This window comes from Protopterus annectens, chromosome 14.part0 (assembly GCF_019279795.1).
Source record: "Protopterus annectens isolate FY-2018-M chromosome 14.part0, PAN1.0, whole genome shotgun sequence".
NCBI lineage: Eukaryota > Metazoa > Chordata > Ceratodontiformes > Protopteridae > Protopterus > Protopterus annectens.
Genome location: NC_056748.1, coordinates 713,519,835 through 713,533,037, shown reverse-complemented (window position 1 = coordinate 713,533,037; position 13,203 = coordinate 713,519,835). Strand labels below are relative to the sequence as shown.

General features: G+C 41.1%; 1 protein-coding gene across 8 annotated transcripts in view; it reads right to left on the bottom strand.

Moving 5' to 3' along the window:
- Positions 1–13,203, bottom strand: part of LOC122789190 (coiled-coil domain-containing protein 50-like) — a 1,862,880-nt gene that overhangs the window by 1,130,939 nt on the left and 718,738 nt on the right. Inside the window, exon 1 of one of the 8 annotated variants that reach the window (XM_044056455.1) lies at positions 694–909. The exons of the other annotated variants lie outside the window; for them this stretch is intronic. Coding sequence (XP_043912390.1) covers positions 694–747 — 54 coding nt within the window. The 5' untranslated portion in view covers positions 748–909. Of the gene's footprint in view, positions 1–693; positions 910–13,203 lie in introns of those variants that run through there. 8 annotated transcript variants of the gene reach the window in all.

Here is a 13,203-nt window from a genome sequence, read left to right as displayed (position 1 = left end):
TGTAGGCACGGAAATTAAACAATATGAAAAGCAGAATTAAACAATGGGGACAAAATCTGTTTTCTTTGTGGTTTAAGCCACTATAACAATAATAAATTACAGTAATACAGTTGTATTGGACATAGCCAAACCTGGAAATATGCAGAAGCAAGGCAGAGACACACACACACACACACACACACACACACACACACACACACACACAGCTATATCGCATCTAAACAAAGTACAGGGTATTCTTAGGTCTGCGCTGAGAATTTTTAAACATGTACAGTACAAACACAGTTAAGTATCAATTTTCTGTCAAGCACTGACAAAACAGGCTTTAAAAAGATAAATCATAACATGAAATGCATTTTCAGCAGTTTAATAATTGCATTCTGAACATGCCACAACTTGTTTCCAGAATGTAAGGGCAGGGCTGACCTGTCATGGGATTAGAAGGTACAGAAAAAAAGTATTTATCAAAATGAGCAGTAATCTGACTTTAAGCTCTTCTTTAGCCTATGACCTTTCAGTCACCCCGAAGTACAAAGTATGCATCAGGAGGAGAAGGCTGCAGTAAATAGCCTTAAATAGTAGTGAGAATCCTATTCTAACCTTGAGATTATAGGTACAGAACTTCTTAGAGAACTTCATGCAAATCTAAGTGCAGACATTTAGACTAGGTGAATTAAAATGGTAGTAACTCACTGTGCAAGCTGTTTCTGTCTTCGTCCTTTCAGAGTAATGCCTCCTTAGTACCATTGTGCTGTATTTCAGAAATCTATTTCAACAGCTAAGTTGATTTCCACTTAACTAATGTACAGGATGGTATATCTTGTGAGTGTTATACCCTACAAATGGAAGCATCCTCGCACATGGCATATTAAATGAAATGGTAAAACTAGAATTATTTAGGAGGCGGGTCTCTCGTCGCTAGGAGGTGGAGATTGTACATTATGTGAAAAGGTAAAACTAGAAATGTTTAGGAGGTGGAGCTCACATCTCTAGAAGGCAGAACTCTGTACTGCCAATCAATAGAAAATGTACTTGAGGAGTTGAAGCAGATTCTTACATGGACTTAAAGCTAACACTCCCAAAATAAATTTTATAAAAGTAATTAAAACATATGTGAGGAAACCAGGGATACTGAGGTTGACAGAACTACAGGAGTTTAACAAGTGCTCCAAGAAATGCATTATGCCTGCCAAAAATTAATGCTGTGGTCAGTTATAGCAGAACATCTTCTTGTAGAACTGTCTTTTCAAATCCAGGTCTGTTTAGAATTACATGTCAGTCTCAAAGTATTGAAAAAACGTGTGACACTTCCAATGCCAGCTTCACTTATGTTGCTGTAAAAACATTTTTGGGGAAAAAAAATGAAGTGACCTTTGATGAATGCAGTTTGTGTTTTATTTATGTTTGTGGTTACCTGGCATAACAGAAATTGATACAATAAGCTATCCATCTAGATAATTTATTTTAAAACTAATAACCCTATCTTGTTTAATGAAAGTCACAAGCAACTGTCTGACAGTCTTTGATCTGGCAACACTTTATCTAACTTACACACTTTCAGTGTGTACAATAACCCATCCATTATTTTCTTGTTGACTGGGAAAACAGCTGGGCTGTTAAACTGGACTGACTTTCTCGAAACGAATGATCAACAAACATACACCAAATGAATGGTCATTTTCACAATAAAGAAGCTAAATGTTTCACATCTGACCTATTGGGAATCAGCTTATGGCTGCCCAGAAACATAGCAATAACTGAATGAAATATAATCTCATAATGCATATTTTCGTAGGGGGCAGCTGTGACAATCACCCCAGATCTTTTGTAAATGTATTTACTTTAAGTTTCTTTATCAGTGTTGTACAGTGATCACTAGAGACCATTTGCAAGCACAGCCTGGGTGAAGAGAGTCACAAAAAAAAACAGAAAACAGAACAAATTCACAAACAGAGTAATCACAGATGGTAGATAATCCCATAAACAATTGATATGATATCTAAATAATATTAGCAGAGTAGAAAATCAAATATGAATTCATTTTTGTATTAAATATGAGAGGGAAGCAGCAGCTGAGAACAGAGGATCCAAGGAGAAGTGATGCAAGTGAGCAGGGAGTTAAAGTTGTGTGTCCAGTGGAAAAGCACTTTCAGTCAGATTTTTGATGAAGGTGTATTTTGAGTTGAGCTCTGAAAGTGGGGAAAGAGGACACTTTGTTAATGTGAAGGGGTAGGGATTACCAGAGTTTGGGAGCAAGACTGGAAAAGGAATGGTCGGTGCAGTGCAGCTTAGTTTGGGGCCTCTGGAATGAGGAAATTAATTAGGAGAGGTTATAGGGGGTGTTTTTTTATTATGGTGTTCGGCTGCAAGAGGTGGGAAGGCACCTGAATGAAGTAGTTTGAAAATAAGAGACCCTAGAAGTACCTCAACTCCATAGGAGACTGGTAGCTATTTAGCCTTGGAGAGGGTGAGGCAGTGGTGCTTTTAAGGACAAGAATTGGAAATGAATTGGTATATTTTGTTTTCAATTGACTGTAGAGTGGATTTTGTTTTTTTTTTTTTTTTTTTTTATTGGTTGTGGCTATGATGGGGAGCCCATATTCAAGTTGAGCAATTAGGACTCCTTTGCCTATTGCAGCTCTAGCTGGTCTGAAGAGAAAGGGAGATATTTTCCAGGACCAGTATAAAATAAATCTTTTTCCTGTTGTTTTCAGTCTCTAAATATATTACTTCCTGAAGAAAAAGCAATAAACAGAGTTCCTTTTCTCTGTACACAGCCCTCATCAGACCCATCACAAAGTATAATGCCCCCTTCAGCATTTACCTAACCAGACACACACAGCAACTGGAATGTCCACAAAAGTTCCTTATAAAAAGAATGCAGGAGAAAACAGTGTCCTACACTGTTTATCTCAAAGTTCTTTCTCTTTACTCAGCATCATACAGACTTCTGAGAGGTGATCTTTACCTGGCATAGAAGGCAGCCCTGGACCATGTTTTGATGAATCTTTAGCACGTCTGCAAAACAAACAGCATCAGAATTACTAGATTCATAGGTTGGTATTAGGCTATCGGCCCTAGGGCCTATACAAGCCTAGCCATAACAATTACCTGGATATTTCTTCCCACAATATTTACTTCCCTGGACCCCTGTCTAGCACAGTGACTGACGTGATCCCTGGGGTGAATTTCTTATCTCCCATCCAATCGTCAAGATTCCTTTTGAAGAGGGCCAAGGAGGCACTCTGCTTGACATGTATGGGCAGTCTGTTCCAGAGTATGGGGAGTCTCTGGGTCAGGAACCTATCCCTCCAGCATGTTTTGTTCATTGTGATGATAAGGTTTAGATCCCTGGAGCGTGTGTCTCTGACGGATTGGGATTTCTTTAAGTGGAGCATGTCCAACAGCTCAGGGTTTGACATGGCCTTGTATGTTAAGCAGAGATCGCCTCTAAGTAGAAGATATGCCACAGAGTATAGCTGGAGTTTTTTAGACGGTCAGCATCTGGCATCTGCTTTAGGCCTGTGATTCTTTTAGTGAGGTATTTCTGTGGCCTTTTCCAGCTGTTGCAAATGTCTTGTGAGGTACATACCAAACGGGGCATTATACTTGACATGGCCTTGTATGTTAAGCAGAGATCGTTTCTGAGTAGATGATATGCCACAGAGTATAGCTGGAGTTTTTTTTAAGACTGTCAGCATAGGGCATCTGCTTTATCTTTTAGTGAGATATTTCTGCATCCTTTCCAGCTGTTGTAGATGTCTTGTGAGGTACATACCAAACAGGGCGTTGTACTCTATAATGGGTCTAATGAGGGATGAGTACAGTGGGATAATGACCTCCTTTTCTCTGGATGAAAAGCCCTTAGTGATGAGCTGTGCCACACAGAAGGATTTCCTGACTATTGTGGCAATGTGGTTATCGAAGGTGAGACCACTGTCTACCTGTGTCCCTAAGTTTGTCATCACACTTTCGGTGTTTAGTGTACTGCCATCTATGTGGTAATTCATGGGTACATGGTTTTTCCCAAAGGGGATAACTATACATTTCTTGTCATTAAGCTTGAGCCCATGACTCTGGCACCAAGCATCTGTTTCTGTAAGGCCCTTTTGTAGAATATCCACATCATTTGGCGATTAAATAATGGCTCCCAGTTTGCAGTTATCTGCGAACTTTGTTAGCCAGAGTCCCTTAGTGTTGGCCTGTACTTCAGAGAAGTAGATAGCAAACAAGAGCAGTCCCAGGACTGAACTATGAGGTACTCCACTTGTCTGGAGCTGGATTTGGAGTCGGTTACTTTTACAGTCTTGGTTCTGTCAGTAAGCCAGTTGGCAACCCATCGAGTGATGTAGGGATTTATGCCCAGCTTAGTAAGTTTATCTATGATTCTAGATTGGGGGGTGGTGTCAAAGGCATTAGCGAGGTCCAGATAGGCTGTGAGGACTGCCTTACCTTCGACCACAGCTCTGGAGACTGATTCAAAGAAGTCAGTCAGGTTCAGGAGACAAGATTAGCCCTTCACGATTCGAAACTGGGTGGGGTCCAGTGTTTGAAGTTTGCCAATGTCTTTTTTATAATTTCCATGAAAATGCGTTCCCATGCCCTTGCAGATCAGGCTCGTCAGACTGATGGGATGGTAGTTCCTGGGATCCAAGGTGGATCCCCCCTTGTGGAGTGGGATTACTGTAGCTGTGTGCCACTCAGTGGGCACAAAGCCTGAGGTGAGGCAATGATTAAACATGACACTTAGGTGAGGTGCCAGTTCATCTTGTAGTTCATGTAGTACACAGCCCGGGATGTCATCTGGTCCCATGGATGCTGTATTCTTAGCTTTGGAGAGTGCATTTTCTACCTGTGTGGCTGTGGTTACTGGAATTTTGCAATCTTTTGGTATTGACATGGGCCATTTAGGGGGTGAGGGGGGGTGAAGTTGGCACTAAATCGATCTGCCAGGATATTGGCAATATCATTGGGATCAGTATATTTAATGCTATTCTGTTGTAGCTCAGAGCATATCTGAGCATTGCCATTTAGATTCTTGACATAACTATAGAATGCCTTGTGGTTGTCTTTGGAATATTTGCCAATTTTATTTTCTTAACTAGCTTTGGAGGATTTTATGAGGGATCTCAGCTTCTTACTGAGGCAGGTAAGGGAGTTTTTTGCATCCTGGGATTTTCCTCTTTTATGCAACAGTTTCTTCTGTTGTATAGTTTGTTTATGGCAGGGGACCACCAGATTGACATCCTTTTTTTGGAGGAGAGCATCTTGGTTCTATCTGGGATGGCATGATTCATGCACGAGTGGATGTGCTCGTACAATATCTTAGTGTAGGATTCAGCAGTTGAGCTTTTAGCTCCCATCTGCATGGCTGTCATGAAGTTTGTCACTTCTGACTTGAGTAGCATGAAGTTGGCTTTGGAGAAGATTTTGCAAAATAAATAAGACATGCTGGAGAAATCGATATTTTTCTCAAAGAATTCTCATTCTCTGGAGCAGGTTCCTCATCCATGTGAAGTAGAGATCCCCCATCCCTATCTAAATGCAACTTGGACCAATGGATGGGTAATCAGAAATTCACCCCTGACCTGCAGCCTAAATCTCTGTTGGACAGTGGCAGTCTGTAAAACACCCCCTATATAAATTAAATTTTGTGGATCACATCTGGGTTGCATGGCTGTGCTTATAAGGGCCCTAGTGGTCATTAGCCTTGTATATACCTATGAACAAATCCTGAAACAAAAGATGAAGCTTGTTAACAGTTCATTGCCTTTAATTCTCTTTGCTTCCTGCTAGACAGTTGAGTAATGCAGGAACTCAAAGAAAGTTAAGCATAATGTTATCCCATAGATTATGCAAGCTATGTTTGAATGAGTTCATATTTGCATCTTTAAAGACCTATGTGAGAGTCTGTTCAAATGCAATACAATATGAATTCGGTATAGCTGGTACTCTTTATATCACATAATAGTGGCATTTTTTAATTCAAGTGTCTAACACTACAAATTCCTTTAGTAAATAAACAAACAATCCACAATTTCACTGTGCAAAGATTCATAAAGTTAATAAAAATTAAGACAGATTCACCCATTAAGGGACTGTTTACTTTCTTAATAACTCTGATTCTATTAAATCCAGCGCTTCATACATTAATACTTGAGTTCCCACAATTCATCATGCCCTATGCATCATTAACTCGGCCATTCAGACTTTCCAATTCTGCCAGCTGGCAATCAATTTGCATTCTTTTCTAACAGCTGCTACACATACGTATGTCCTAGCAAGGCCTCTAAGACATTTAAAGTTTTTTTCTTGTCATAATCTGCCAGCTCCCGGCATAATCTTAAGTGGTCACCACAGACTCAGTCTGGAAGACTTTTGACTTGGATCCCACTATCACAGACCTCAAAACAAATTACTTAAAATGACTATAAACTACATGTCTCTATCTCTCTCTCTCAACATCTGAAAAACACTGGTAGCAGATGACTGCCAAAATAACAATGAACAGTATGTGATGACATAATTAGTTACTGTCAAGTCTGCAGAAGTAGATGCAACCAAAGCTAGACATTCTCTAACTAAAGGGGATTTGGTAGACATAGGTAATTGTTTAAGTTGTACATTTTTCTTAATTCAAGTCAAGAATATCATAGCAACATGTCAGACCTCTGAATAAAATGAAGACAAAAGCCTGAAAGTATCATACAAATTATCCAACAGTCTGCAAACGTGTTAATGTAATGTCACAGGACCTGTTAAGAGATTGAAATGCTGTTGTAAATCCCCACTTGTGTAGTTAATTTAAAAATTACTACACAATAAAATGTTATCAGGGTAGACTAACACCTGTTGATATGTCACTGGTTTGAAGTACACTTGCATTGCATTTCATCAGCTGCACACAGTAGAAAAGTAGCATTTCTTTAACGTAGACTAAAGGTGTTTATTAATTATTGTGCTATTTTTTCCCTCTTGCCTGCTGACCATAAGCCCTAAAATGAATGGAGTAGCCCATTCACTTCTCTCAGAGTAACAGCTAGACGTGGAAGGCCATCAGTCATATTTTTATAGCCCTAATCACTGGTCCTATATCAGCCCAAATGTCATGTTCACAATACTAGTGAATGATGAATCACTAGTCTTGTGCATGCACAGATCAATTGCAGTTTGAATATGCCACTTATTAGATGCAGGCTCATCCACAGTCCTTTACCTGCTCTGGCTCGGAACTTGTGTTCAAAGTGAGCAGAACAGCGGGTCAGGCTGGCCCCTTCCATCTAGGGTGGGAGAATGCATATCATCCATTCACTCACTGTCCCTGGCTAACTCCACCACCACTCAGATCACTAATCACCCCTTGATTGTTTGGGTCATAGCAGGGTTCTGTCCCTCTGCACCACAGAACCAGCAATTTTTAAACACTTAATAAACCTACAAAACAGATATAAAAAGAGAGAAAAGGCAACAGCTTAAAGCTGTTGAGACATCAGAATGAACAGAAGAATAAGTTAAGACAACCTAATGTAGAAAATAGGAAATAATGGAGAAGTTGGGCAGTTCCATGTGACATACAATATAAAGTTGATGGGGGATATCCAAATGGAGCAGATAAATCTATTGTTTTTGTATTTGCATTTACATATACATATACACATATTTGTGGTTATTATAAAGCTCCACCACTGACTGATATTGGGTATGAGCCCAGGGCAAGAACCCCCTTACTGTAAGAAGGGTCAAATACTTACTCCCACAACAGTGAGAATGAAATGAAATATAACAATAGAAAAACACAGATTTCATATTTGCTGAGTGTTGGAGACAAAAGCAGAAGAATTGCCAACTTCTGAAAGGAACAAAATATTCTCATCCATCAATTGTTCATACTTATGTCAGAGTTGGGAAGATATTTAAGAGAATGTTCTAATATTTCACCATATTCTAACTTGGCTACAACCATAACCATCTATTTTTCCCATCACCAGTATGTACACAAATGATTCTGACATCATTTTACTATTTATTTTACTTATTTATTTTACTTCATTTATTTGAGGAAGCAATTCCCCTTTCTAGTTCTCCTGAAAATATTAACCATTAAGTCAAAACTGATATTTAACCATGGCACTCAAACATACAAAACAGTGGGCTGAAAACAACTCTATCTGTATTATATTCTTCTTCTTTGGTACAAGAGCAGCTATCGCTAAACAGAGCACAAGGACTACATCTGATCGATGTGGATAAGTAATGTCTTTTATCGTGATCAATGTCATTCCTGTATAGCAAGATGAAGTTAAATTAGTACGCTTACGCTCTGTTTACCCTGCTCGAATATCACTGTGCATCTGAGATGAGGGAACATTAGATATTTGTGTGTGTAAGATAAATATGAAACAGGGCCTTTATACATCCGGGGTCAATGTCCTAGATACTCTCATGCCGTTGTGTTTTGGGGGGTTATTTTTATAATTGCATTTTAATCTTGAAATATGCTCACTGTCTGGAGTTTCAGTGTTCCGTTGTTTCTGATGATTCTTCTCTGGATATTCCAGTTTACTTCCAAGCTCTTTAATGGTCTCACATTGAACAGCTCACATGAGACATTTGATGTGCTTGACTGCATTCTTGCATTGTTTTATTTGATTTTCCTTTTTACTCGTGTCCTATTGCACATTCCAACAAAAAAAAAAAGAAGGAGAAAGGGAAGAAAAAGAATTGAGACGGGGATCAATTTGCTAAATTTCAAAAGCAAACCGTGAATTTCTTTCTGTGAAACCAAGGGGATATCTGTTTTGAGAACCACAGTACATACAGGGACTAGAAACCATTAACATTTTCTTAACATTATTGCCAGGGCAGACTACTCTCTCAGTTTCTGAGTACACCCAAAAATCTACACTTGTGATGTTTTCGTCATTCAAGTGATTTCTCTTATCTCAATTGGTTCTACTCATAAAGTACAGTTGTGTACCTACCATAAATGCAGATGTTCAAGTGTATTCACTGTTGCAGTCATTACACTTGGGTTATCCTGCTGGCAGGCTACCCGCAGTCGGCCTGAATTCCAAAGTCCTGGTCCGGCATCGGTTGCTGTCGCCTCTTCCCTGACGTCAGTGCGCCAGGGGTATAAAAGATGCAGCCGATTCCATTTTCTTCAGTTTTTCTTGCCCCAGATGTCAGGTGCCCCCAAAAGGGTAGGCTGTAAAAATTATGATCATAAAAAAGCATGCACATAACCTTCATCTACAAGCAAATACACCACATAGGTTGTATAGAATAGATAGGTACAGATACGTCCCAGCAAAGAAAAAGGGGGATGGTGGGAGGGTAACCTGGACTGCAACAGTGAATACACTTGAACATCTACATTTATGGTAGGTACACAACTGTACTATGTTCGTGTTTCACTGTTGCAGTCATTACACTTGGGTTGAATCCCAAAGCTGAGGTTGGGCGGCTGGGCCTAAATGGAGGTTGGAGTGGCTATGAGGCCCTGCAGAACTGCAGTGGCAAAGCCTGCTTGGATTTAGAGTAGAGAGGTAAATGGTAGTGCTTTGTAAAAGTGTGCACTGAAGTCCATGTTGCAGCCTCCAAAATATCCTTAGTTGGTACTCCTTTGAGGAAGGCTGCTGAAGTGGCTGCTGCTCTGGTAGAATGTGGCCTAATGCCCTTGGGCACTGATTTGTCATGTTGTGAATAGCAAAAATGAATGCAGTGGCCTATCCATTTTGAAATAGTCTGCTTTGAAATGGCTTTTCCTTGGGAACCTGCAGCATATGCCACTAAGAGTTGCTCAGTCTTTCTGAAGAATTTAGTCTTGTCCAAGTAAAAGCGTAGCTGTCTGTGTATGTCCAAAGTTTGCAGAAGTCTTTCCCCCTTATTCTGTGGGTTTGGATAAAAGGTAGACAAATGTATGGTTTGGTTAAGAGCCACGCTGGACACTACCTTAGGCATAAATGTCGGGTTTGTCCTTAGAGAAACCCTGTCCTGATGGAAAATAATAAAAGGTTCCACAGCCATTAGTACCTGTAACTCTGAGACTCTTCTTGCTGAAGTTATTTCTAGGAGAAGAGCGGTTTTCCATAACAAATATTTTATCTCTGCTGTATTGGCAGGCTCAAAAGGAGGCAGTGTGAGTTTTTCCAAGACAAAATTGAGGTCCCATGTAGGTATTGGAGCTCTCCTTGGAGGTCTTACAGTAGATGAGAAAAAATAGGTGGTTCCGTATTGTACTGAGCTGAAATGGCAGAGGCATGGATCTTAATTGATGAGAAGGATAGGCCTTTGTCCAGCATCTCAGTTAGGTATTGCAAAATCTGAGGTATATTTGGTTCAAGCAAGTCAATTCCCTGCACTTGGTTCCAAGCACAGAATCTCTTCCATTTGTCTGCATAAGATTTTTTGGTGCTGGGCCTCCTGGCCTCCAAAATAACATCCATAACTGCTTTAGAGAGATGTGTGTTCTGAATGATTACATTATCTGCCATGCAGCCAGATTTAGGGTTCTGAGTTGGCTGTGCAGGATCTGATTGTTCTGTTGGGTCAGCAAATGAGGTATTAGAGGTAATGTCCAGGCTGGGCCTTGAGACAAGCTCTTTAGGATTGGGTGCCAGTACTGGCGTGGCCAATCTGGGGCAATCAGTATCATTTTTGGCTTCTCTTGTCTGACCTTTAGGAGTACCTTGGAGAGGAGAGGCAGAGGAGGGAAGGCATATACTGTAAGGGCTTTCCAGCTGAATGAAAGGGTGTCCACTTTCCATGCTTGCTTGTGATAAGTCCGAGCGCAGAATCTCTGTAGCTGGCTGTTGTGAGGGGAAGCGAATAGATCTATGTCTGGGCATCCCCATTTCCCTGTTATCATGTTGAAGATTTGTGGGTCCAGTTTCCACTCATGAGGATCCATGAAGTTTCTGCTTAGTTCATCTGCCAAAGTATTTGTCTTTCCTGGCAGGAATTGTGCTTGCAGATGTACTTGATAACATGACTCGAGGAACTCCCTGATCAACCTCAGTTAGAAACTGAGATCCCTCATAAAATCCTCCAAAGCTAGTTACGAAAACAAAATTGCCACCGACTCTAAAGACAACCACAAAGCATTTTATAGCTATGTCAAGAATCTCAATGGGAACACTCGGATCTGCTCTGAGTTACAGCACAATGGCGCTAAATAAACAGAACCAACTGATATTGCCAACATCCTAGCAGATAGGTTCAGTGCTAACTTTACCCCTCTCACCCCCTAGAGGACCCATCTCTATACCGGAAGAATGCAAAGTTCCTATAATCATGGCTGCACAGGTAAAAAACACACTCTCCAAAGTCAAGAACACAGCATCCATGGGACCTGACAATATCCCAGGCTGCATTCTACACGAACTACAGAATGAACTGGCACCCTACCTAAGTACCATGTTCAATCATAGCCTCACCTCAGGCTTTGCACCCACTGAATGGCGCACCATGACGGTTATCCCACTCCACAAAGGGGGAGCCACGACGGACCCCGGGAACTACCACCCCATTAGCCTGACGAGCCTGGTCTGCAAGGCCATGGAACGTATCATCTTGGAACTCATAAACAAAGACATTGGTAATCTCCAAACTCTGGACCCTACCCAGTTTGGATTTGTAAAAGGCAGATCATGTCTCCAAAACCTGATTGACTTCTTTGAAGCAGTTACCAAAGCCATAGATGAGGGTAAAATGGTTCACACAGCTTATCTAGATCTCGCCAAGGCTTTTGACACCATCCCCCACTCTGGAATTATAGATAAGCTCACTAAACTAGGTATAAATCCCTATGTCACAAGATGGGTTGCCAACTGGCTCATTGACAGAACCCACACTGTGAAAGTAGCTGATTTCAAATCCAACTTCAGACCAGTGACAAGTGGAGTACCACAGGGTTGAGTTCTGGGTCCTCTCCTGTTTGGTATCTACTTCTCTGAAGTGCAGGCTAACACAGAAGGTCTTTGGCTAACAAAGTTTGCAGATGACTGCAAACTAGGAGCCATAATCTAAACTCCTAACGATGTGGACAAACTACAAAAGGGCCTCACTGAGACAGATACCTGGTGTCAAAGCCATGGCCTGAAGCTCAATGCCAAAAATTGTATTGTCATCCCCTTTGGTAAAAACTCTGTACCCATGAACTACCACATAGCTGGTAGTCTACTTAATGCCGAAAATGTGATGAGACCTTGGGACACAGGTGGACAGTAGTCTCTCCTTTGATAATCACATCGCCACAGTGGTCAGGAAATCCTTCTACGTGGCTCATCACATCACAAAAGAATTCTCATCCAGAAAAAAAGAGGTCACTGTTCCCCTCTACTCATCGCTCATTAGACCCATTATAGAGTACAATGCCCCTTTTGGTATGTACCTCACAAGACATCTACAACAACTGGAAAGACCACAGAAATACCTCACAAAGAGGATTACTGGCCTCAAACAGATGCCCTATGCAGACCGTCTCAAAAAACTACAGCTTTACTCCATCGCATATCGCCTACTCAGGGGCGATCTCTGCCTAACATACAAAGCTATGTCAAACCCAGAGCTGTTGGACATGCTCCACTTAAAGAAATCCCAATCCCTCCGAGCTACACGCTCTAGGGACCTAAACCTTGTCACCACAATAAACAGAACATGCTGGAGGGATATATTCCTGTCCCAGAGACTTCCCATACTCTGCAACAGACTACCTATCTATGTCAAACAGAGATCCTCATTAGCACTCTTCAAGAAAAATCTAGATGATTGAATGGGAAATGGGAAATTCACCCCAGGGATCACTTCTGTGGCTCTGCTCGACAGGGGCACAGGAAAATAATTTTCTTGGGTGGTGAAAGCCAGGGTACATTTTTTGGCTAGGCTTATATAGGCCCTAGGGCCAATAGCCTAGTACCTACCTATGAACCTATGATAAGTCAATGCTGTGCTCCACAAAGTCATGGCTTGCCTGCAGAGGGGGTAGGAATGTGTGCCCCCTTGCTTGTTTATGTACCACATGACTGTAGTATTGTCCATCTTTATCAGTAGTTGTCCTGGATGAAGTAGGTCCTTGAAGGCTGGCTGGGCATTTTGTACAGCTAGCATCTCTTTTTGATTGATATGAAGATGCATTTGGTTTGTGGGCCATGTGCCCGGAATACATTTTCCTGCCATGTGCGCCCACCAGGCATAATCTGATGC